Raw genomic sequence first — 22,202 nt, forward strand, 5'->3', positions numbered from 1 at the left:
ACTGCAGCGCCGCTGCTTTGGGGAGAGGCTGAGTTGGGGGGGGGGGGTCGGTGTGGAGAGAAGAGGGCTCTGGGAGGACCTCGTTGCGGCCTTCGTGTATCTGATGGCAGCTTATAAACAGGAGGGAGAGCGACTGTACACGGGTACGCAGAGGAACGGTTTTTGAACTAAAACTTTCAGGTCAGATGAGAGGGAGTTCTTCACTCAGAAGACAATGAGGCCCCAGCACTGCTGTGGGTGCCCCACATGAATGGACGCTGAGCTGGAGCTGCGCCCTGCCCAGCGCAGGGCTGGGGGCTATCAGCTCTGAGTGCCTCGCTAACCTAGGAAGCCATTCACCCCCACGCACCGCTCCGTGCCAAAGCGCCGCAGGAATCACGCTCCCGCTCCCAGCGGCTCATGCTCCACAGCCGGACTACAACTCCCAGCAGCCTCCGCGGCAGAGCCGCCTAAAGACCGGGGCTGCTCGTTGGCCGCCACAGCCGCCATTTCGCGCACTGTCTCGGGCCGCTGAAGGACCTTATGTACTGGGCGCCTCCACCTCTCTGCCCACCGCTGCAGAAAGCCTGCCGTGAGAGCCGCAGAGCCGGCCCCGGCTCCCGCCCATCAGCAACCCCACCTCAGGCCCAGGGCGAGGGGACCTTCTGTGCTCCTCCTGCCTCCCTATCTTTATCCAATCAGCGCCTCCAGTGAGCGAGAGTGACAATTGCGATCGCCAATCAGCGCTCTCCCTTCGCTCCGACCAATGCCGACGAGGGGGCGGGGCCAGCGCCGAGCCTCCTCGCGAGACGCGGGCGGAGGCAGGGCGGGCGGAAGAGCGAGTCACGTGGGAGCTCTCCGCCTATCAGCGCGGGCAGGCGCGGGGTCGTCCCGGCTCCCGCCAAATACGAGCGGGAGGCGGAGGGCCGGAACCGGACGGAGCGGGCCGGAGCGGGCCGGATCCGCTCGGGTCGGCAGCCGCTGGAGCCGTGGCGTTCTTGCCATGGCAGGTAGGGGAAGGCCTGGGGGCATTGCGGGGCTTCCGGGCCTTCAGAGTGCGCGGGGCCTTCCTGAGGTAACAAAGGAGGCTCGGGAGTGGAGGTACCGCTTCGGTGTAGGCCCTGGGCGGTGCCGTTCCTTCGGGTGCTCGGTTTCCTTCGGTTCCGGAGGCTGAGCTGGGCCCGGTTGTGCCCGCCGGGAGCTGCCCGGGGCCGGTGGTGGGGCGGCAGCGTGGCCTGGCCATTCACTGGGCTCTTTTTTGTTTCCCTTTTGTAGCCATGGAGTTCAGAGACAAAGCGGCCGTTCCCCCGCGGAGACTCGTGCAAGGTAAGGCTGCGAGAGAGCCTCTGTCACCCCTTGTGAAGCCCTTGTGCCTTCAGAAAGCACTAGGCCTGGGAGTATTTTCAGCAGTGTACTGCCTACAGCTGTAATCTGGTTTCGTTCTCCTGTTCAACAGCAAAATGAATATCTTGGTTTTTGTTTTTACCCCTCTGATTCGTTTGCTGTGACTGAAATAGCAAAATGTTGTTTGTTACAGCTCGATTGCCTTTCAAGCGCCTGAATCCTGTGCCAAAGGAGAAATATGATGCAGAAGCAGAAGGCAAGAAAGAAAAGAGCTCTATGAGTGGTTTGGGGCAAAGTAAGGATTCCTCTGCCGACATGTTGCGTGCATCCACGGACAATATGGAGAATGACTGCCAGCTGAATTCAGATGTGAATTTTGTTCCGAAACTCGTTAACGGAAAGGGTCCGTTAGACCACTTTATACAGAAAAGCACAAAAGATAACACAGATGAAATCATTGTCATTATTGACTCTGTAGATGAGTCTAGTCAAAGACTCAGTGATGATGTAGACCACGTTAATTTTGATTCAAAAGCATCTTCTGCAGCTCTGACTAATGGTATGCTAGGAAAAGATACGAACCAGCTGAATTGCCTGAATTCCACTCAAAATAGCCAAACTGATGACTCAATGGAGACTGATGAGCAGTGCGAAGCTATTGCAAATGAAGATTTAGTAGATGGAATCCAGTCTTGTTCTGGGTTGACAGAATGTAACAACTTGGAAAACACGAAGGTTAATCAGGGTGAACTGAAGGACGTCATATTTGAGGGGAAGATGCCTGTAGTACTTCTTGAAGATATTATGGCTGCCAAATCTCCCCAGGTCACTTCTCTGGATGGAAGTGTCACATCAGAAAATGAGACCGTAGAATTGTCCCATGAAGGAGACTCTGTACTTACTAATTCCTCATTAAGCTCTCTCTCTGTGAGCTCCCCTGAGGCACTGCCTGTTGCAGAAACCAAGAGAAATACTAGTCCTTTAGCTGTCTCAACACCTGTTAGGAAGGTTGGTCTCTTTTCTTGGTTATTTCACTGTAGATGGGTTGTATGTCATGAAAAGAATGAATAAGATATTCACAAAGATTGTTAGAACATGTGGAAGGCAGTGTCCATCTATTAGTAACGTAACTGAATGGTTACCTTCTTGAATCCTCCTTTCAGTTGTGTGGATAGACTGTTTAAATCTTGGTTTTGTGTTGCTATGTTTGAGTAGTGTGACTGCAGCTTTAAGCTTCAACTACAGTTTCATTTTCTCACAAAGTGATTGTAAAGTGTATGCCTTGGGATGTGCCACCTTAGTAACTGGGGTATGGACAGAGTTCAGAAATAGTTCTGTGCAGCAGGTAGTGCTTTATAACCTCCATTCTGTTCTCTCTATTGCTGCTGTAGGTTTTGTGGTTTTTTTTGTTAGTCATCTCACTTCCAGCACCAGCTCTGAAGTCTTGAATCTGGGCTGTTGAAAACACTTCAGTGAAACTGCAGGGCATTAGCAGAAGTGCAGTGTTCCCTCTGAAGTCAGTCAAATGAGTGTGTCTAGGAATTAAGTGTGCAAGGCTTGTGCAATCAGCCATCTTGTGTGCTCCATCCAACATGGGGGTGCTTAAGGGAGAAGTCAGTGTGTGCTCCTGTGACCATGTGATGCTGCTGAGGGCTGGAGGGGGTGGGATATCTCTGAGCTGACAGTCCTGCGTGTCCTGGGGCTGGGATCTGGTTTAGCTTCTGGTCAGTGCCTGTCCTGTAACAAGAGACCCCTGAGCTTTATTATGAGCTTTGGTGCTGTACTGAAGGGGAGGCTTTATAAGCCAACAGTGTCTGTGCAGATGGCTGAAATGGTCATGAGTTGAGTGATTGGAAAGTGCTCAGTATTCCTGGGGGACAGATAGGTGGAGGTGTAAGGAGAGGATGCTGTGGTTGGGAGCACAACCACCCAGTGATGAAATCCGTACAGCAGAGCAGTCCTGGGGAACGTGCTTTCCAGTTCAACTGGACTCTGACTGGTGTGCTTGTTTGGGTTAACTGCATTATTGGAGGGGAGAATGAAGAAGGTGTTCACAGGTATGCAGATGTTGTGCTGTGTGAGCTGGACTTGAAGTTCTCACTGTGGCCTGACCACTTTTTCTACTGTTTGCATTTTCTTGGGGAGAGCTGCCCAGTTCTGGTTTCAGGCTGTTAAAACTTGTGATATCACTTGTAAATGCACACACAGACCCAAGTAGGCATGAAATATATCTAGTATAGCAGAACAGAAGAGAGTATTTGACTTTAGATGTGCCATAATCACGTCAACAAGTTATTAATTTTGCCTGGTGTGATGCAAGGTTGGCACGGTTCATTCTGTTTGAAAGAGTTTGATATCTGTGCTGAACTGCACTGTTATCTGTGTTAGAATGTCTGCTTTCTAAAGCAGAAACACCTCTTTAAACTAAAGCTCCCTGTTTAAAGTACTCTACTTTTGCATTATGTGAGTACAGAATCACCCGATGCAGCTTTACACTCTGAACTTCTGTGTCTGAGTATAGGGAATAAAGCATTTGGTGTGTTTTGTTTAATCATAGGGATAAATGCTCTACCTTTGCCTGAGAATGGCAGGAGGAAGAGGTGGATACAAGAAACCAAGCCAGAGTGTGGTGAAGTAGAGATGGGTCAGAAGCTGATGTGTCAAGGAGTGCTACTCTTTTTAGATACCAAGTACCTCTGTACCTTTGTTCCTTGGGAATAATGGCTTTAACTGAAAGTGTGACCCATAGGGTTGATGCACTGATATTAATGGAAGGGTAAAAGGGCTATAGTCACCCACAGGAACAGTGTGGAAATACTGCTAATAGTCCTTGTACTTAGGAAGCTCTAAGTAACCTGGCAAAAAGAAATGGGAGCCACAAAAAAAGTTTATATGGCAAAGTTGGGTCCTTTGAATTAGTGTTGTGCTCTCTGTCATGCCCTTGTGATTTATAGCAGCTGTACCTCCTGTTTGTCTTTGTATGTGTGGTGTTAGACTGCAGATGATACCTCAGGACTAAGTAGAAGGATTTGTTTATGCAAAGTCTAGTAATAGGAGGACTTAATGTAAACTGAAACAGTTAGATGTATTCTGGCTCAAATATGAATCAGTGAGATTGGGTCTAAGAATATAGCTCAAGTGTATCTAGTGCTGAAGGAATGCTTATGTTGGTGAATATACCAATCTGAAAAAAAGCTAATGTAGTTTAAATGGAGCTTGCTGTTCTTTTTAGTAGTTTGAGTGTCTCATGAGAAAGAATGATATGGATCTATAAAACTTGCCTTTTGTGATTTCAGGTATCTCAGAAACTCCACAAAAGTTCTGCAGAGAAGGAGAAGCTGAGATTGCAAAGAGTAAGGCATTTTCACTGACATAGAAAGTTAACCTGCTGTGCTTTTGCATTGAATAGTAAGCAAAGCCCTGTGTGTTTCATCTCAGTCTCCTTATAACAGCTCTTTTCCTGGCTTTCCTTGCTGATGAATATGGAAGATTCTTAATGCATGTGGTTAAAGTACTCAGTTTGTTCCAAAATCTTCTTAATGCATACCTAACGAAGTGTGGGTGGCCCACAGTGCACTTTAGGAAGGTATTGAGAAACTCTAAATGTTGCTGACTGCTCATCAAAATGTTTTTGGGAGTGTTTTCAAACCCCTCCTCAGAGGGGTGCAGCCTACAGAGTGGACACGCACAAGCAAAATCCTTGAAAGCCTTCTGTTCAGGGTTCCTGCCTCACTGTTCTCACCTTTCTCCCTTTAAAACACAAAAAGTAGCATCAGTTCCTCAATAAGTGAGGCAAAAGGGCTGATGGTTTTATGGCTTGCTGAAGAAACTGTTGGACATAGCTGCTGGAAATGCTTAAGGCTGTGTGTCCACTCAAATGCTGCTAGTCAGAACATCCTAACGAAACAGCAGTGTGATAATTTTGCTGCCCATTCTGTTTTCAGTCATGCAGTGCTAAATACAGAGGAGGCTGAGGGATCACGTGGAGTGCTCAAGCAGTCAGCACTGTATGAGTGGGCTCTGCATGCTGGAAAGCTGGCTGTTATTTTAACAGCAGTCAGGGAGGACTGTGCATGAGAATTCTTACTGTGTTTTGTAGTAACTAATTTATAAATTGGTTGGTTGCATTTTTTATATAAGCTATAAGTGACTGAGTGTACTCCCTGAGATGCTTGCTTTTCACAATGCCCCATGTAAAATTCCAGTCTGTTGCTTTTTTTTTCTATTATACTTCTAATGTTTATTTATATAGTCACATTTGAGAGAGATGAGAATGGAAGCTTTGTGTTAAAAGCTAAATCAACCCACTGCTCCTGCTGTTAGCTTCATACCTCTTTCCAGAGCTACCCAGTTGATCATAACTGGCTGCTGTGACTCAGTTCTGACAGTGTTGCTTTTTACCATTGGCACAGTTTTGGCATTATTTGTACACTGTGATGCTGCTCAGTGATTTTTTTTTTCTCATCCTGCCAAGAAGATCTAGATGTGAAATAAACAAAAAGAAATTGGAAATGCACCAGAAGGATGTTTATATCTCTGAGTTTGGACATATCCTAGTTTCCTTGTGGAGTTACCAATGTCTACAGTGTAGGGAAATTATTTTCCTTAAATTTGTCTTTTTTTTTTGGTAAGCATACCATAATTCTCATTTGTGTCAGTAGACCCATAATGAGAATTTTAGTTGCATTGAGGTGAAATAATGTGGAAAACAACACTTTCATTCTCGCCATCTTCCCTCATTGTTCTCATACTACCCTTTAAATAAGCATAGAGTGCCTTGCCTGATTACCTGAAATGAAGTAAACTAACACAAATGCCACACAAGATAGTTCAGCTAGCTGGGGCTGCACATAGGATATAGTTCCTAACTACAGCTATAGGAGCTAGAACCTTGCAGGTTTGTGTGGATGAGTGCAACAATCTCAGCTGGAGAAGTTATGCCCTCACTTTACTCAAGTGTGTATGCTACTTCTGTGTACAAAAACATTCTCTTAATGGATTTTCTTGAACTAGGATCAGGAGCGTGCTGACAAGCTGCAGAAGTTACAAGCAGAAAGAGAGGAAAAAGGAAGGCTGAAAGAAGAGGCAAAAGCTGCAAAGGAGCGAGCCAAGGAAGAGGCAAAGAAGAAGAAAGAGGAAGAGAAAGAACTGAAAGAGAAAGAAAGAAGGGAAAAGAAAGAAAAAGAGGAAAAGGAAAAAGCTGAGAAGTTGAGAGTGAAGGAGGAGAAACGCAAGGAGAGGCAGGAAGCCTTGGAGTAAGTGGCTTGGCTTCTAAAGGCCATGGGAAATGTGTGATGATGTGATAACCTTTGCATACCCACTGTCCATTTTAGAGGACAAAACTATTGTCAACAAATATATTTTAAGTGGTTGGAAAGACTATACCTGAGTTTAATCTCAGCAGTGATTTTTGCTTGCTGACTGAGCTGATCTTAAATGGCTGAAAAGAGCTGTCATGAACCACTGAGTTTTTCCTTCATGACCAGTCTTGCTACTCACTTTGCATTTGCAGACACTGCTGTTCTCCTTTGGGGAAGTTGCTTGTAATGGGATAACTTGGTAAATACTTTAGTATTGAGGGAAACTTGAAAGATCCCAGCTGCTTTGTGCCTAGAACAGTTCAATATTTGATTTAGAAGGAAAGAAGAGTCTTCTGTGCACTCAAATCAGTCAAGAGCCATGCTTATTTAACAGACTATCTTAAAGCATAGTGTGATGTGGGCTTAATTATTAAGGCTTCTCACCTGCCACAGTCCAAGCAAATACTTGGATTTGTGACCAGTGAAATGAACTTTTATATTTCAGGGCAAAACTTGAGGAGAAGAGAAAGAAAGAAGAGGAGAAACGGTTAAAAGAGGAAGAAAAGGTAAATGCTTTTTCTAAGCTCTTCTATTCTGGTGAAGTGCTGTGAATGGGCTCCCTGGCACCCTGCTGAGCACTGCTGAGCTATTCACAGTGGAGCTGCTGCTTTACCCTCCCAGAAGTTCTCCCAGCATTGTACCCTGCCTTGCTGCCCCTGCACCATCTGCTGCTGGAGAATGAGCATGTCCCTGTGGAGCAGAGTCAGTCCAACAGGATCAGGTGGTGCAGTTCCACCAGTTAGATCCTGCAGTTTTCTTGTTTAGATGCTGGTGTCTGTGTTTTATCTGTTAATTTTTTTTCTGCATTTGTTGTCTTAGCAATTACTTTGGAATCTGTGTAGGTGTGTTAGAGAAGACAGCCACTTTTTTTTTATTGCATCACAGGAGCTGATAAACAACTGAACTTTGTTTTATGCCTCATTAGATTTGAAGTTGGGTTATGCTTGAGTTCACTTTAAATTATGAGGTCTTGTCATACCTTTAATTATAATTTGCATTTTCATTCTGACCTTAGCGTATTAATGCTCAGAAAGCAGAAATTACAAGATTCTTCCAGAAACCAAAGACTCCTCAAGCCCCAAAGGTGAGCTATTGCTATGCCTGTGTTTTGTTGGGTTTTCATTAGTCATCTTCTTACCAGCACACTGGTTTCATTCTCATCTATCCCTTGTTGCTGCTTAGGTGTACAAGCCATTACTATGTACTTCCTCATTTTAAAACAGAGAAGGGTTTAAAGTCTGTGACCAGAGTAAAGGTGACAGAAGTCTGTAGTTGCTCGAGTAAAATCTCAGCTTTGTCTACTGCTGCAATGAGTGTGTGGACCTTTAGAAGATCTGCTGGAGTCTGATAGGAAGGGCTTATTATAAACCCTCATTCAAATCTCACTTTTTTTTTTTCCTGTGGTTTGTATGCTATGAATATGCTGGTACTGGAGTTTCTCAGGTGTTCAGGCCCTAACAATCCTCACTTACCATTTCAGATTCTTGCTGGCTCTTGTGGAAAGTTTGCTCCTTTTGAAATTAAGGAGAACATGGTCTTAGCTCCCCTCTGTCGTATTGCCCTTTATCCAGACTTCTTAGAACAGCTGGATCGGCTCCTGCGTGCACAGAATAGTGAAGTTTCTTTCTTGAGAGAGCTCAAGTGTCGTAAGCCACGTAAAACTGGACCTACTTTTGTCACTAGCAGTACCGACATAGTGAACAGGTCAGTCTGTGTCTCGGGGCTTTTCTCCATTTGTTTTTGTAATGAGTGGTTTCAAGGAAGCTATAATCTAATACTAGAGATAATAGGAAGGTGCAGCTTTTCTTTCAGTGCTTGTCTCTGAGAATCCTGTCTGAGGGAGAGTGTGTTGTGGTACAGATTTCCTTCATTCTATCATGTTTCTTAAATCCTTAATTGCAGGAAGTCTTTCATTTTAGGCAGCTCCACTTCAGCACTAGAAACTACTTGCCTTGAGTAGTGCTCATCTTTGGTAGACATCGATTGTACTTCTTGAAACTAAGGCAGAGCTGCTGTTGCCCACAGTACTGTTAAGGGGGCAGTGGCTTATATGAAACTCCTGTTCTTGCAGCTGAATTGTGTTTGTTCTGATCAATCAAGTTCTGTGCTGATACCACGGCTGAACTGAAGTTTTGTAGGAGTTATTATCCTGAGCAGCAGGGGAGTGTTCTGATGGTAGTCTTTTGTTTTAACAGCGATGTGGTAGTAGTGGATAACTGCAAAACAGATGCTGTTCCAGAAAGGGGAAAATTTGGTAGAATGAAACTTCTGCAGTTTTGTGAAAATCACCGTCCTGCATACTGGGGCACGTGGAACAAGAAAACCAGTATGATCCGGCCCAGGAATCCTTGGTCAAAGGACAGTGTAAGTAACTTACAAGCAGTGTAGTTGGATTCTTTCCCCCCTCAGTGCTCTCAGAGTGAATCTGTGGTGCTCAGGTTTACCTGTTCTTTGGGATTGCTGATCCACTTGTGTGCTCAGTCTTGCTGTTGAGTTAGCACTAGGTGGACTCTGGCATCGTGCTTTTTCAGACTAACTGAGGTGGCATATTGGCATTTCTTATTCTAGAAATTACTGGACTATGAAGTAGATAGTGATGAAGAATGGGAAGAGGAGGAACCTGGAGAAAGCCTTTCCCATAGTGAAGGGGTAAGGATTCTATGTGCTGGAAAGCAGCTTTTAGAAACAATTGCACTTGACAGTGACAGATTTCTAAAGAGCTGAGTTTATTTTCAGGATGATGAAGAAGAAGGGGAGGATGAAGACGATGACGATGGATTTTTTGTACCCCATGGGTACCTATCTGAAGATGAAGGAGTGACAGAAGTAAGTGTCACTGGATTTCCATCTTTGCTTCCAATATACCAAATACTAAATATTGATGCATGAAGAAATCATGTAGTCCTGGCAGGGACATAACTCATGTTTGCTTGGTGCAGGAGAAGACTTGTCTAACTTGGTAAACACAACAGGAAGCTGGGTTTTTAAAATAACATTGTTTGTTTGGAGTGGTTGTAACAAGCTTTTTCACCTGTGGCTTTTCAGGAATGTGATCCAGAGAATCAGAAGGTTCGACAAAAGCTGAAAGCAAAGGAGTGGGATGAACTCATGGCCAAGGGGAAGAGGCTCCATGTTCTACAGCCTGTGAAAATTGGCTGCATCTGGGAAAGTGCACAAAACGACAGTGGCACAAATGCAGACCTAAAGGTTCTCCAGCAGTTCACAGCATGTATCCTGGATTCATCTGTCACTGAGGAAGAACAGCAGATACAGAAATGTAGCAAAAAAAGAGCAAAAGATCAGCAGAGTAAGACATGAAGGGCTAAATAATTGTATTTGAGCACTGTTGTGCTCCACTTTTGGGATAATGGATTTTTTTTTAATCAAGTTATAGTATCAGAATGTTCTGCTTATGATCTACCTCAAATTCAAGTGAGGTCTTTTGAGAATCAGTTTTCTGGCATTGCATGCTGTATGGCCTTTGTTACTGACTCCAGATGCTCTTGCTTCAGATAGTCCAGGAAACAATGCCAACAAGACTGAATTCAGAAGGTTCAGATTTAGGACTGCTTACTGGAGGTGCTTGAGCCATCTTAATTGTGTGTTGCTCAGGGAGAGAGGTGTAAACTCTACAGGGAGTATGTCCTGCATGTGATTAATGCAAGGGTGTGAATCATGCCCCACGAGGCTTCAATAGAGGTTGAAATTCTCACTTCAACGTTCCCCTTTGGCTGACTTATCTATATAGAGTTTAGCTTCTGTTGCAATCCTATATCTAAAATTAATCTGATCTTGTTTGTCTCCTTTCCTGGGGCGTGCATACTGACCTTATATCAGCTGGGCTTTTCTTGACCTTTAAATAGCTCATCTCTACCATCTTTGTGCAACCTTTCTTCTCTGCAGTCCTTGGCCAGCTTCTGCCACTGCTCCATGGGAATGTGAACGGGAGCAAAGTGATCATCCAGGAGTTCCAGGAGTGCTGCCGGCAAGGACTGTTCAGTGATGTGACTGCAGCTGCTGACTGTGGTGACACGAGCCCTGTGAGCCCCAACACATCCCGGCCACAGACACCCGTTGGTGAGGACAGTGGTGTCCCTTCCAAAGCCAGGCTAAAGAGAATCATTTCTGAGAACTCTGTGTATGAGAAGAGACCTGAATATCGGATGTGCTGGTACGTCCACTCGGAGGTGCTGAAGAATTTTGATCAAGAGCACCTTCCTGTCCCTTGCCAATGGAATTACATCACACAAGTCCCTTCTTCTGGAAAGGAGGATGGTGGCAGTGTGCCAGGCTTGGCACCTGTGCAGATCACCCCTGTGTCAGTAAAGAGGAAGTCCACTGGAACTATGTCCATCACTAAATTCATGAAAAGGCCTAGGGATGCTGAACAGGTGAGCTTTCACAGCACTCTTACCCAGTAAGGAAGGGCAGGAATGCAGCTGTGTGTCTCCAGTAGGCAGGTATCGTGCCACAGCTCCCAGATCAACCTAAATTTGCCATCAGCAGAGTCAAAATATTAAGCTACTATTGGTCATACAAAAAAAATCCTTTTACTCCTTCCCCTCCGAAACTTTGCAATTCTAAGGAGATGGGTTTCTTTTCCCTTAACTTGGATTGTTTCACTTGAAACATTGATCTCCTGCTGTTCTTCCATTTTCGGCTATTTGGCAGTGATTGCTTCCAAGCTGTGAATAGTTTTGAGTGTCTGCATGTCCTTGGTTTTCCAGCTGTATGTAATTTGTGTGTATGGCTGCCAGATGCATAGCCTGGGCTGGTGACTTGCATCAGATGCACACGTACTAGTTAAATATGGTTTCTAAATGCTGCAGCTCAACAGACTGCAAAGTCTCAGGTTTATGCTATTATATGTAAAGCTGAATTTCAAGAGCTGGTTTAAAAAAAAAAAACAACAAAAAACACAGGAGCAAAGGAGATAGATTTGGAGCAGTTACTGTGCCAGCTCTAATCTGCATTCTTCCTGTTGTGGTTACCCTGAAAAGCAGAGGCAAACGAGTAGTATTAAGAGCTTAATTATCCAAAAGTATGGTTGAAAAGCATGTTATCAGTGCTTTGGCTGCCTGATGCTGTCCGTGTACTTAAGACAGTAAGGTTTTAGGTCCTGAAGCCTGCTGTTATCAAGTGTGTGCTTTCAAACCTACAGACAGGACTGGTTTGCACTTTTCAGTGGATTTATTACTCCCCTGTGTGTAAGGGGGAGGAAGGAAGCCTTGCTCAAGGCTTCTTGTGCTTTTTTCTTTCCAAGTTTATTCTCTAATACTTCAGCTTTTCTACTGAAGATTTGCAATCAAGTATTGATAGGGATCAGAAAGCTGAGAAACTGTTCAGTCCCCAAACTGTACCTGCTTGGCTTTTTTTCTTATGCACTAAACAAAAGCAGAGATTAAAAATTAGAAAAATATATATTTAAAAAGCTCTGCTTGATATTCTGTCCAAGTACTTGAATATAAGCAGAAATAGTGAAACTAACTATTTTAGTACAGTTACACCATTGGCCCAAATTCTTCAAAGCTCTTGAAAGCATCTCAGTTGCCCTCGTGAGATGTGATGTAGTGCAGCTCAGAACAAAGGTAGGTGTCAGGTTCCTGGGAGCCTATCATACTTGTCATCTAAATCAGCAGCATTCAGGTATTGAGATCCCATCCTTCCTGCTGAGCAAGGCTGGAGCTTGTGGAGAAATTAGGGAACCTGACAGCATTGACCTGCTAATTGTTCTCCTACATGGCCTGCAGTGCTCTGCCACAAAGCTCGTGCCAGGGCTCTTCTGTAAGTAAAGGTGCTCTTACATAAGCTGCAGAGAAAGAACTTGGTACTGAAATACCTCAGCATGTGTAGGAGGGGAATGCTTGATCTGAAAGCTGCAACTTTAATGGGAGCTGTAAATTTAAAACTCAACTTGGAGCAGTCTGTATGGGCAGGGACCAAATTCTGAGGCTTCAGTTCCACAATTTCAGTGGAAGAAAGTAAGGGGGGAAAAAAACCTGGCAGCTGTTTGATGCAGGACAGCTTCAGCTTGCATCACTCCTTGCATTTGTATCCTTTCCTGATTCAAAGTGAGTAGTTTTTGCTGCTCTCAGGGCAGCAAATAGTGTCACCAAGGAAAGAACTGTCATCCTTCCCTGAAGAAAAGTTTGTTGACAAAAATGAGTCAGGGAGAACGAGCTTAAATTTGACAAGTCAAAGTTGCTTTTTGACTTCAGAAGCAAGAATCAAGAGAGGAGGAAGATTTCCCTTAAAAAGATATATATATCTCTTTATTACATATATATCTTTTTTAAGGGAAATATATATATATATATGAATATATGAAAAACAAAACTGAGTCAGACTTTAATTGGGGCTTGAACTGACTTCTAGGTGTGTAATTACGTTGTGTAATAGTAAACATGGTGCACAAGCTTGGCGTGCTTCCTGCTGTGTGTGCCATTGCAGAGCCAGGCTTTTTCCAGTAGTCAGTGTGTGCTGTTCCCTGCAAACTTCCATACCTGCCTGTCTGAACTCTGCTTTGAGCACTAATTGTGAGAAATGTCCATTGCAGTCCTCCTCAGCATTGGCTGTGCAAGATCTTGCACCTTAGCACTGTCACCTTGCTGTTGTGCATCTTGTAACATCCTTTTTTTCCCCTCCTCTTCCCCTTAAGGCTGAAGCAATGGATATGGATGGGTTTCAGGCAGACACTGAGGAAGATGAGGATGATGACGACTGCATGATTGTGGATGTACAGCCATGCAAAGGTGGGAAAAAATAATTGATAGCAGGCTCTTGGCAGACAATCACTCACAGATGGGGGAGTAGAAACTAAACCTGTCACTGTTTTTTTTTGCTGCAGTTTTTCCAAGCTTTGTGTTTTTCTCCATAGATGTTTTATTCAAGATGTTTTTCTGCTTTTATGACTTATTCTAGCTGCTTCTTTGCTTTTTATGATCTTCTCTAATCTGCTCTTGCCCTTCTTTTCCCTCCTCCCTCCAAAGCAGAGCAAAGTGTTTGTGAATAGCATTTGTCTGCCAGCATTACAGTTTGTTTCTGATAAGAGAAGTGAACATTTGGGCTGCTAGCAGCAGATCCACTTAATAACAGTAAATGTTTCTGAGAAGGGCTCATCTCTGGGGCTTGCATACTTACATTCAGAGCTCTTCCAGGACTAACAAGGTCTGGAGCTTAGCTTTGCTGCCTTCTTGAAGTCTTAAGTACATGCTGAAGTGTCCATTCTGAAGGAAATAGCACCAGATAACCAAGCTCTCAGCTGCGTGACAGATGGGTGCTTTGATCAGTGTTGTACAGCTATGTGCTAGAATCTAAGCAGTTGTTTATATTTGTGTCCCAGTTATCTCTTGGAAAAGGGTCTTCCAAAGCTCTATTGCTATAGCTTTTCAGGCTATAGATTCAGAAACAGTGAAATGAGGAAAGGAAGAGCTCCTTTCATCTCAGTGAGGTTTTAACTACATGTATTTGATCATGCAGATCAATAACTTTAACACAAACCATATGCAACTAGGTCCTCTGAACTGCTTTTAAAGCATCCAAGTTTTCCTACAGCTCTCACAATAGCTCTCTCACAATGCTACTGGCACAACCTGAATTAAGTGGCTTTTTTTTGTTAATTATTATTAGGCAACTCCTTTAATTGATAGGTGAGGGCTTCTGTGTGTTCCCAAAATATTAAATTCTATGGAGGTTTGATCCATTCCAGACACATCTTGGTTCTCTTTCTATCTGAGCTGGTGTTACGTTCCTCCTCTCACCTTCCACAGCTGACAACACAGCTGCTTGGCAAGAAGCTTTGTGTTTAATCTTAAGCTGCTTTTGCTTATTACATGACTGCAGCAGGATGGAAGCCTTGAAGCCTTGCTTCAGGTTCATAGGCTCTTGCTCTGAGGATGAGTGCTGTTTGGTAGCAGCTCTGCTTAGTCCTGAAGCACTAAAAAGTCTCGATTCTTAGAATTTTAACTCTGTGTTGGCATAACCCAATGCTAAAATCCAGTGTTAATTCCAAATGCTACTGAAAAGGAGCCTTGTAACTGGATGCACATGTGGCAGGAGTCAAATTTGACTGGTTTAATGAAGGCACTTAAAAAACAAAATGTGAAAGACGTTTTCTACTCTGCAGATTCAACATTGGCAGTTACTGAAACAGCTCCAGAATCCAGTGGAACAACTGCTGCTCACCAGGATGCCAACACGGTCAGCCCATCTAATACAGTTTGAGACTTAAATGCCTACTAACTTCTCTGTATGTATGTAGAATTGTTTAGAAATTTTAAAACCCTGTGTATCTTTGAACAAGATACTTGAAAGTATTCCATATTTCTTGTAAAGAGAAGACAGCACTTTGTTCTGCTTCAGACCAGATGGAAGCTTAAACTTTTAGTTTTTAGCTTAAAAAATATTGCATATTAATCTGCCCTTAATAAAGCATTATTGAAATTTTGATACTTCTTTGTAATGGAAAGCATCTATGTTAGTGGAGGGTTCTTTAAATGAGCTTATTGTGATGCTTCTTGAGACTTCCTCTGTTCATAATGTATAGCATGCCCTTGGGTATGAATGATGTACAATTACATTTGATTTTATGCTATCTGTATTATCCTGTTTGTGATTTTACTTGCTCCACAGCTATGCCTTTGGAAAATACCTGCAAGCTGTTCCTCCTCTTTTCTGATAGTCTGGTATTAATTACACAGCAGGTTAGTGACAGATGCCTGGTCCCTTGCATACATTGCTGCAATAGAAGGTGTATGCGTGTATAAAAGCTGATCTCTGTCCCCCAGGAGAGCTTTAAGATTTAAGCATATGGAAGTTAACAAGCTTGCTGTGGTTTTTAACTTTTTATAAGGCTTCTCAGCTGCTGAGGAACAAGTTCTCTGAAATACTGGCTGGGGTTTAATCTCTCAGCAGAGGAACAATGTAGTATAAATAGCTGTTGCTTGTTGCTTGTTTCCCAGGCTGGCTCTTCTGTCTGCAGGTGCCCTGAAAAGATGAGGAGTAATCCCCCAGCTGCACATTAATGCTAGCTCCAGCAATGACTGGAGCTCAGCTGCAGTTCAAGTAAGAGCAATGTGACTCAAATAACTTGAAGCAGAACTGAGTCTTTAAATAATCAGTTTAATTAGACTGAATATAACATTATCTAAATATACTCTCTCCAATAGGAGTTACAGTGCACGTAGAAGCAAAAGGGAAAGCTGAATTCTAAGCCCAGCCCAATATCCAGGCTCAATCAGTTTGTCATCCAGACATTTATTAGCATCTCATCCCTCCTCCAAGGAAGGAAAGTGGTACTTCATTGTGGTCTTAAAAATACCTTAAACAGTCATTGCTAGAACTTTGTACTTAAAGCCACTAAGTGCAGTCTTGTGAAGCTTTATTGAGCAAGACTGCCTTAGATATGGCTGCTGAGTTGTAGAAATAACTGCAAGGTTGGTCTATAATGTCTGAATCTCTAGCCTCCCACTCTGCAGGGCTAAAAGTCAGTTCTGAGATCACATGTTGGATGCTCCAGCATAAGGGAACAGTCTAAAACCACCACTGCTGAATCCATTCCCCTTTATTTCAAGACAGTGTCTGGACATGGGAGAGAAGTTCTGGTTTCAGGGGGCTTGCTGGTTGTTCTTGTCCTGCTGCCTCAATGTCTGACATGACTGCTGCATCCCAGGAAAGAGTCAGAAGAGCTGAGGGGACCTGGACAGAGAGAGCAGTGTTACTAAGCTACAGCAATGCTTATATAATCCATACTTTGACCTTCTCCTAACATGTGTTCACACACCTGAAAAGAAAAAGCTTAGCACTTCAACAGGGGTTTGGATTTCTGCAGGAAGCTCCTTGGGGCACTCTGCTTTGGGCTTGCTCTTGGAAGCTTTATGCTAGAGCTGTACCTGGCTCACAGTAGCTGCCTTCTATGTTTTCCCAGAGCAGGCACTAGCCCTTGGGTATCAGTGCTGGCAAAGACAGATGTAGGTCCTTAAAGTTTCTTTGATGGAGGCCTCCTAGCCTTGAGTTTGAGCTTAGAAAAGGGACAGAGCACTACTGTGCTGAAGGCTGAGGATGCAGTCTTAAGTTATGAGCAGCAGCTGACCCAGCAGCTAGGGCTCTGCTGCCACCTGAAGTGCCCTGTGCAAGGTGGTGCCATCTCTTACTCACCAGCCCACACTCATTGAACGCCAAGTTCTCATCTGTCAGTTTGAGACCTCCAGGCCCCAAAAGCTCAAAGGGCAGCCAGTTATCTCTGAGTGCTTCTCTTACGAAGTTGTAGAGCACAGATACAGGTTCACGTGCATAAAAAGTCCCTGCCATGAAGAAAAAGTGACTTAAAGGAGTCATCTCTGGCATTTAGCAAATGCAATCTTTTGTGGTAGGTTTTACAGGGCTCCAGTACTGATGCTAACTTTATAAACTACTTCAGTGCCAGTGGAAGAGCCTAATTTAACTGAAGTATAAAAGCAGTATTCCTAAAGAAAAGTGCTGCTTCACATGTTGTAAACCCCTGCCAGGCTGTAACAAAGAACTGGGAAAGCCTGGAACTATTTCTGGAGTTCTACTGCAAAAATTGAAGAGGATTTGTACTGCTGTACAGTTTCCCACCACACAGGCAATTTCATGCTGGTTACTATAGCAAACTCATCTAATGATTCCAGCTTGCTAGCAGTACCCTGGGAAGAGCACATTTAATTAGTAATGCCTTGAGATTCTCTCCTCTACAGTGAACCCTGGTTTATAGATCCAGCCCTATGCAGCTGAAACATTACCTCACTCCGTATTTCTCTTTCTGTATTCACTCTTAATAGTTGTGTTCTGCACAGCCCAAGCCTGCTTAGCAATCTCTTTTGCTACAAGCATTGTCAAAAGCTATTTGGGGTGCATAAAGAAAGGGCAAGAAGTCTTACCTTGGAGAAGGTAACCGTCAGGAAATCTGACTCGTAACAGAGTATAGTTGTACTTCCGCATTTCCCTTTGTTCTTCTTTCTCTCTCATGGCTCTCGTCCTCAGCATTGAAGCCTTTTCCACTGCTTCTGTCCTTTAGATAAAGAGTGATTTTTTAGCATGAAGAAGAGGTGTAAGGCAGCTAGCTGGCATCGTGTGCCCCCTGGGTAGTTGAGGCCCTCACTTGAAACCCGCTCACCGGAGCCGCTGCTCTCGTTTGATCTCTTCTGCAGTGAGGCTGTAGAAGTCATTTGGTAGCTCAAATCGAGCAGCTTCAGGTGATGGTTTGAACACACAGAGCTGGCGATCCAGCTGCAGTCTCAAGGGCTCACAGCTTAACAGCTGCTCTTTGTAGTCCTTGAGGTCTTCCAACTTGGCCAGCATTTCTTCCTTCAGTACGTAGTACTCTTCTGTGGTGTCTACAACCAAAAGCACAGTAATGTATGAAATCTAAGGGCAATATTCTCCAGAAAACCTGCTGTCTTAACAAGGAAAATGCAGGGTGAGAGGCTGTTCATGTAACAGCCTTGAAGCGTGGAGCTTAGAGAACAACCAAAGCTAGCCTCCCCTGGGCTGTCCCACCACTCAAACTGCTGCCTTCACTTTAATACACTTAAATATCTTGCCTTGTCCTGGAACAGGCAGTGTTTTTGTCTCAAACCCAACAGACTGGAAAAATCTATGTATGCCTTCCAGGCAGTTTATCCTTTCCTGGAAGAAAAGGAAAAGAGTTAAATGTAGTCTGCTCCAGGCAAGGAGTTCCCTAGGCAGAGCATCTGCAGCAGTCTTCGTCTCACCTGAAACACTTTGTTCTGCAGCTTGATTTTCCTGTACTTCTCCTGCTCTGGATGCAGATAGATATTGTCCAAGTACCTGCAGAAGGAGGAATGAATGTACTTCACGGATCAAAGCAGGCACTTGAGGACGTGCTGCTCTTGGGCATAATGAAAAGAACTGTGAAAAATACTGTGAGGTCTCAGATAAAAGCTGAAAAAACAAGGGAAGCAAAATACGGGGGTGGTTGATCTCAACCAGCAGCTCCCAAACCTCTTGGACCAGTGAATCAACACAAAGTGTTTCAGCAATGACCTTATTTCAACTGACAGCACCACCTGGCTGAGATGTTTCAAGCATTTGGCTTTGTTTTCCTTCAGACATTGCCTGGAGTGCAGCAGTGCCTGTTAACCTTCCAGGGGAGGGACGAAGCCCTCTCGCTGCACACTCCTTCCTACTTACTTGGCCATGGTTTCCACGCCTACTCGGACTTTCTCCCGGTCCTTATTGAAGGTGTGAATCTCCATGATGGAGGCAGCCACTGGGTCTACAGAGAAATACTGGGAAAGAAGAAGAGGAGCTGGTCATGGGGGAACTGATTATTCTGTACAGTCAAAGGGATACGTAGGTTAGAGTTCCCTGCGTCAGCATTTATAGCAAGCCAAAGGGCAGGCATTTATAACATCTGAACACAGCCTTCACTGTGGGAGATGGAGAAGGCAGATGTTAAGAGGTCACTTCTGCATTGCTTGAGGGGATTAATGTACAAAATGAGTTAAAATGGAAAGAACAAAAGAAGCAGACGTGGAGCTCACCGACTGGATGGCTTCCCTGATGTGCTTTTCTTTCTCATCTTTCCTTACAACTGCGCTGGTCAACGGGCAAATGAAATAGACCCCTGAAACGGAGGGTTCAGCTGCACCTTCCTTATCTGAGAAGGCTGGGTCCTAAGAGAGACAAAAACCAGGCACAACTGAGTAACAGAAAGCTTTGTATGGGATTGTTGTGGGGTTTTGTTGGTTTTGTTTTGTTTTTGTGGATTTACAGCATCTCTTTATAGGACAGTAGGACAGTATGGTTAGGTCGTGGTTGGACTCAATGAGCTTTAAGGTCTTTTCCAACCTGAGTGATTCTGTGATTATAAGACAGGTACAGCAGCACTCTCAAAGCACACGTTTTAACATGATTAGGGAACAGCAGCACGCCTCGTACCTCTTGGTCTGCAGAAACACCCTTCTCACTTGCAGCTGCCTCAGCCATCAGCTCCTTTCTCACTAGGAGAGAAAAACGCCAGTTACAGCAGCAGGAGCACAGACCCCAAGTGGTTCCTCAGAGGGTTTTGCACTGTTTTGCTCTAGGGAAGCAAACACTTCCATGGGTGCTCTGCTTCTGGCTCAGGGTGTGCCTTAGCCCCATTTCTAAGAGGCTTGTCATCAAGGAGCCAGCTCCAGCTGCCCAGCTGCTGGGGGCTCTCTTTTCAGACTCAGGCCTCCAGCAGCTGGCTGAGCTTGGAGCTATCACTGCCAACCCGTTCCAGCAATCTCCTACCCTGATTCTTGATGGCCCCCTGGGAGGAGGGTGACTTCGCCTTGGGCTTCAGCTCCATCCGGGCCAGCGCTGCCGCCGCCGCCATCTGCGCCTCATCAGTGGGTCCCTGCCGAGGCTTCGGTGCCGCCTCCACTTTCGGCTTCTCCTTGGGAACCCTGGGGCGGGACAGAACGCAGCTCAAGGGGCAGCTCCCGGGACACCGCCTCCCGCGGAGCGGCAGCAACCCGTTTGCTTTCGGCACCCGAAGCGCCCTTTGGAGAGACTCAAAGCACGTTCCCCCGGCACCGCAAGCTGCACTCGGGCCATCCCGGGCCGAGCTCCGCCGCCGGGACCGACAGCGGAGAGCCCCGTACCGAGCCGGCTCCGAGAGCTTCTGGCCGGGCCCCGCGCTCCGGAACTTCAGGTCGGCCTTGATCTCCTGGAAGAACTTGCGCATAACGACGGGAACGGGACGCGAACGCGCACCGGAACGCGAACGGCCACACCCGCCCTCCTACTTCCACCCCTCCTACTTCCGCCCCTCTCACGTGACCGCTGCCGGAAGGGGCGGGGCCGCCGCCGCCCTCGTGCCGCTCTATCCCTGCACCTCTGTGCGCGGTCCTCCAGGCGGCCGAGGGCTCTCCCTGGGTCGGTCGAGGCAGCCCCGCACCGACTAGAACCGACCGCGAAGCCCACACGTCACCCCCAGCCCCACCCCTGGTTTGGTCGGCACAGAGAAGGGGAGGCTGAGGCGCAGCTCCTCGCGGGGAGTGGAGGGGCAGCGCTCAGCTCTGCCCTCTGGCCCCAGGGAACAGCACAGAGTTGTGTTGGGGCTGGGTCAGGGAAAGGTTTTGCACTGGAGGGCGGTGGGTACGGCCCTGAGCTGCTGGAGCACATCCATAGGGTTTGGGTGGAGCTGTGCGAACACTGAGGTTGGATGCGATGATCTTTGTGGGTCCCTTCCAACTCGGGGTTTGCTGTGTCGTGATAACAGCTGTAAGCACCACCATGGGTAGGCAAACTGGGCCTGGACACAGAAATACAGAACGGTTGGAGTTGGAAGGGACCACTAAAGGCCATCTGGTCCCACTCCCTGCAATGAACAGGGACATGCACGGCCCCATCAGATGCTTAAAGCCCCATCCAGCCTGAGCCCGAGTGTCTCCAGGGCACCGCCATCTCTCTGGGCAACCTGTGCTTCCTTATATTAAAAAACTATTTCCTTATATCCATTCTAAATCCCCCCTCTCTTATTCTGAAACCATTTCCCCTGTCCTAGCACAGAGACCCTGCTAAAGACCATCCCCCCATTTCTTACAGCCCCTTTAGGTTCTGAGAGGCAGCACTCAGCCCTTCTCTCCTGCAGGCTGCACAGCCCCAGCTCTCAGCCTGTCCTCGCAGCGAGCTGTTCCTCTACAGTCACACTTCTACAGATCTGCATCTCTCCAGCACCGAGGACTCCACATCTGGATGCAGTGCTCCAGGTAAGATCTCCCCAGCACAGAGCAGAGGAGCAGATCCCCTCCATGACTGCTGGCCACTCTGCTTCGGATGCAGCTCAGGATGCAGCACAGCTTCCCCTAGGGGCACAGCAGCAGATGCTGTTTGGGGCAGCTTCTTTGTCCCAGGTAACTCTGTCCCCATAACACTGATCCCTGGCTGCTGCCTGCTCCTGCCACACCTCCGTGTTTTCCTTCCACGCAGCCTGCAGTCATTTCCCCTCACCACCAAAGCAGCCGTGCACTCCCCAGCAGTGCTGCAGGGAACACAGCACACTCAACCCGTGGTTTGTTCTCACTCGCCTCTCCCAGAGGTGTAATTGCTCTGCAGGTAATCCCTGTGACACGTGTGGGCTGTGTTTGGTAACAGCCTCACCCTTACCCGCACAGCTCAGGCTGTCACAGCGTCGCGTGCAGCCGCTCGTTTCCATTTGATTGCAGTTTCTCACTGAGATTGATATAAAACCCAACTTAAAAGCTGAGCTGAAGCAGGATGAAGTTGCGGGCAGACGGATTTGGCTGAGTGGGTTTAGTTTAAGTGAAAGCAAAGAAGTTTTTACCAAAGGCCATTGAATCATAGGTTGTGAACTCAGGTCTAATTCCTCTGCGTGTTTCCCGCTCCTTTCCTGCATAACCTTCCCCCAGGTTCGTGGCTGCAGTGCTTGAGGGATGCCCCCCAGCTCCCCCCAGCCCAGCTCTGATGGGATTTCACCTCTCAGCTCCAGCCCACGTCTCAGAGGGCTCAGGCTTTAAGAGCTGCACTTCTGCCCCCAGCGAGACGGCT

General features: G+C 46.0%; 2 protein-coding genes across 2 annotated transcripts; one reads left to right on the top strand and one right to left on the bottom strand.

Annotated features, from left to right (window-relative positions):
• Positions 1-1,256: 1,256 nt before the first annotated feature.
• CHAF1A (chromatin assembly factor 1 subunit A) lies at positions 1,257-15,129 on the top strand. Its single transcript, XM_065745881.1, has 14 exons — positions 1,257-1,305; positions 1,517-2,331; positions 4,620-4,676; positions 6,337-6,578; positions 7,129-7,189; positions 7,699-7,767; positions 8,164-8,387; positions 8,879-9,047; positions 9,252-9,332; positions 9,420-9,509; positions 9,729-9,990; positions 10,587-11,074; positions 13,342-13,435; positions 14,809-15,129. Exons 1-14 carry the CDS (start codon positions 1,257-1,259, stop codon positions 14,904-14,906), a joined length of 2,799 nt encoding a protein of 932 aa, XP_065601953.1. The 3' UTR covers positions 14,907-15,129.
• A 654-nt stretch (positions 15,130-15,783) lies between these two features.
• UBXN6 (UBX domain protein 6) lies at positions 15,784-20,406 on the bottom strand. Its single transcript, XM_065745970.1, has 11 exons — positions 20,294-20,406; positions 19,941-20,095; positions 19,605-19,666; positions 19,208-19,339; positions 18,855-18,952; positions 18,416-18,491; positions 18,245-18,329; positions 17,818-18,037; positions 17,582-17,712; positions 16,839-16,984; positions 15,784-16,379 (listed from the first exon to the last, which is right to left on the bottom strand). Exons 1-11 carry the CDS (start codon positions 20,374-20,376, stop codon positions 16,251-16,253), a joined length of 1,317 nt encoding a protein of 438 aa, XP_065602042.1. The 5' UTR covers positions 20,377-20,406; the 3' UTR covers positions 15,784-16,250.
• Between the last annotated feature and the right edge of the window lie 1,796 nt (positions 20,407-22,202).

Source organism: Cyrtonyx montezumae, unplaced genomic scaffold (genome assembly GCF_038088225.1).
Source record: "Cyrtonyx montezumae isolate F1298 unplaced genomic scaffold, pur_monq_1.0 scaffold_39, whole genome shotgun sequence".
In the NCBI taxonomy this organism is placed as follows: domain Eukaryota; kingdom Metazoa; phylum Chordata; class Aves; order Galliformes; family Odontophoridae; genus Cyrtonyx; species Cyrtonyx montezumae.

Coding starts and splice junctions, on each gene's coding strand:
- UBXN6 (XM_065745970.1), bottom strand. CDS start 20,376: ATGCGCAAGTTCTTCCAGGAGATCAAGGCCGACCTGAAGTTCCGGAGC. Junction 18,038..18,244: donor ACTGCCTGTTCCAGGACAAG/GCAAGATATTTA, acceptor TTTTGGTTGTAG/ACACCACAGAAGAGTACTAC. Junction 16,380..16,838: donor CGTTCAATGAGTGTGGGCTG/GTGAGTAAGAGA, acceptor CTCTCTGTCCAG/GTCCCCTCAGCTCTTCTGAC.
- CHAF1A (XM_065745881.1), top strand. CDS start 1,257: ATGGAGTTCAGAGACAAAGCGGCCGTTCCCCCGCGGAGACTCGTGCAA. Junction 4,677..6,336: donor AGAAGCTGAGATTGCAAAGA/GTAAGGCATTTT, acceptor TTCTTGAACTAG/GATCAGGAGCGTGCTGACAA. Junction 7,768..8,163: donor AGACTCCTCAAGCCCCAAAG/GTGAGCTATTGC, acceptor TTACCATTTCAG/ATTCTTGCTGGCTCTTGTGG.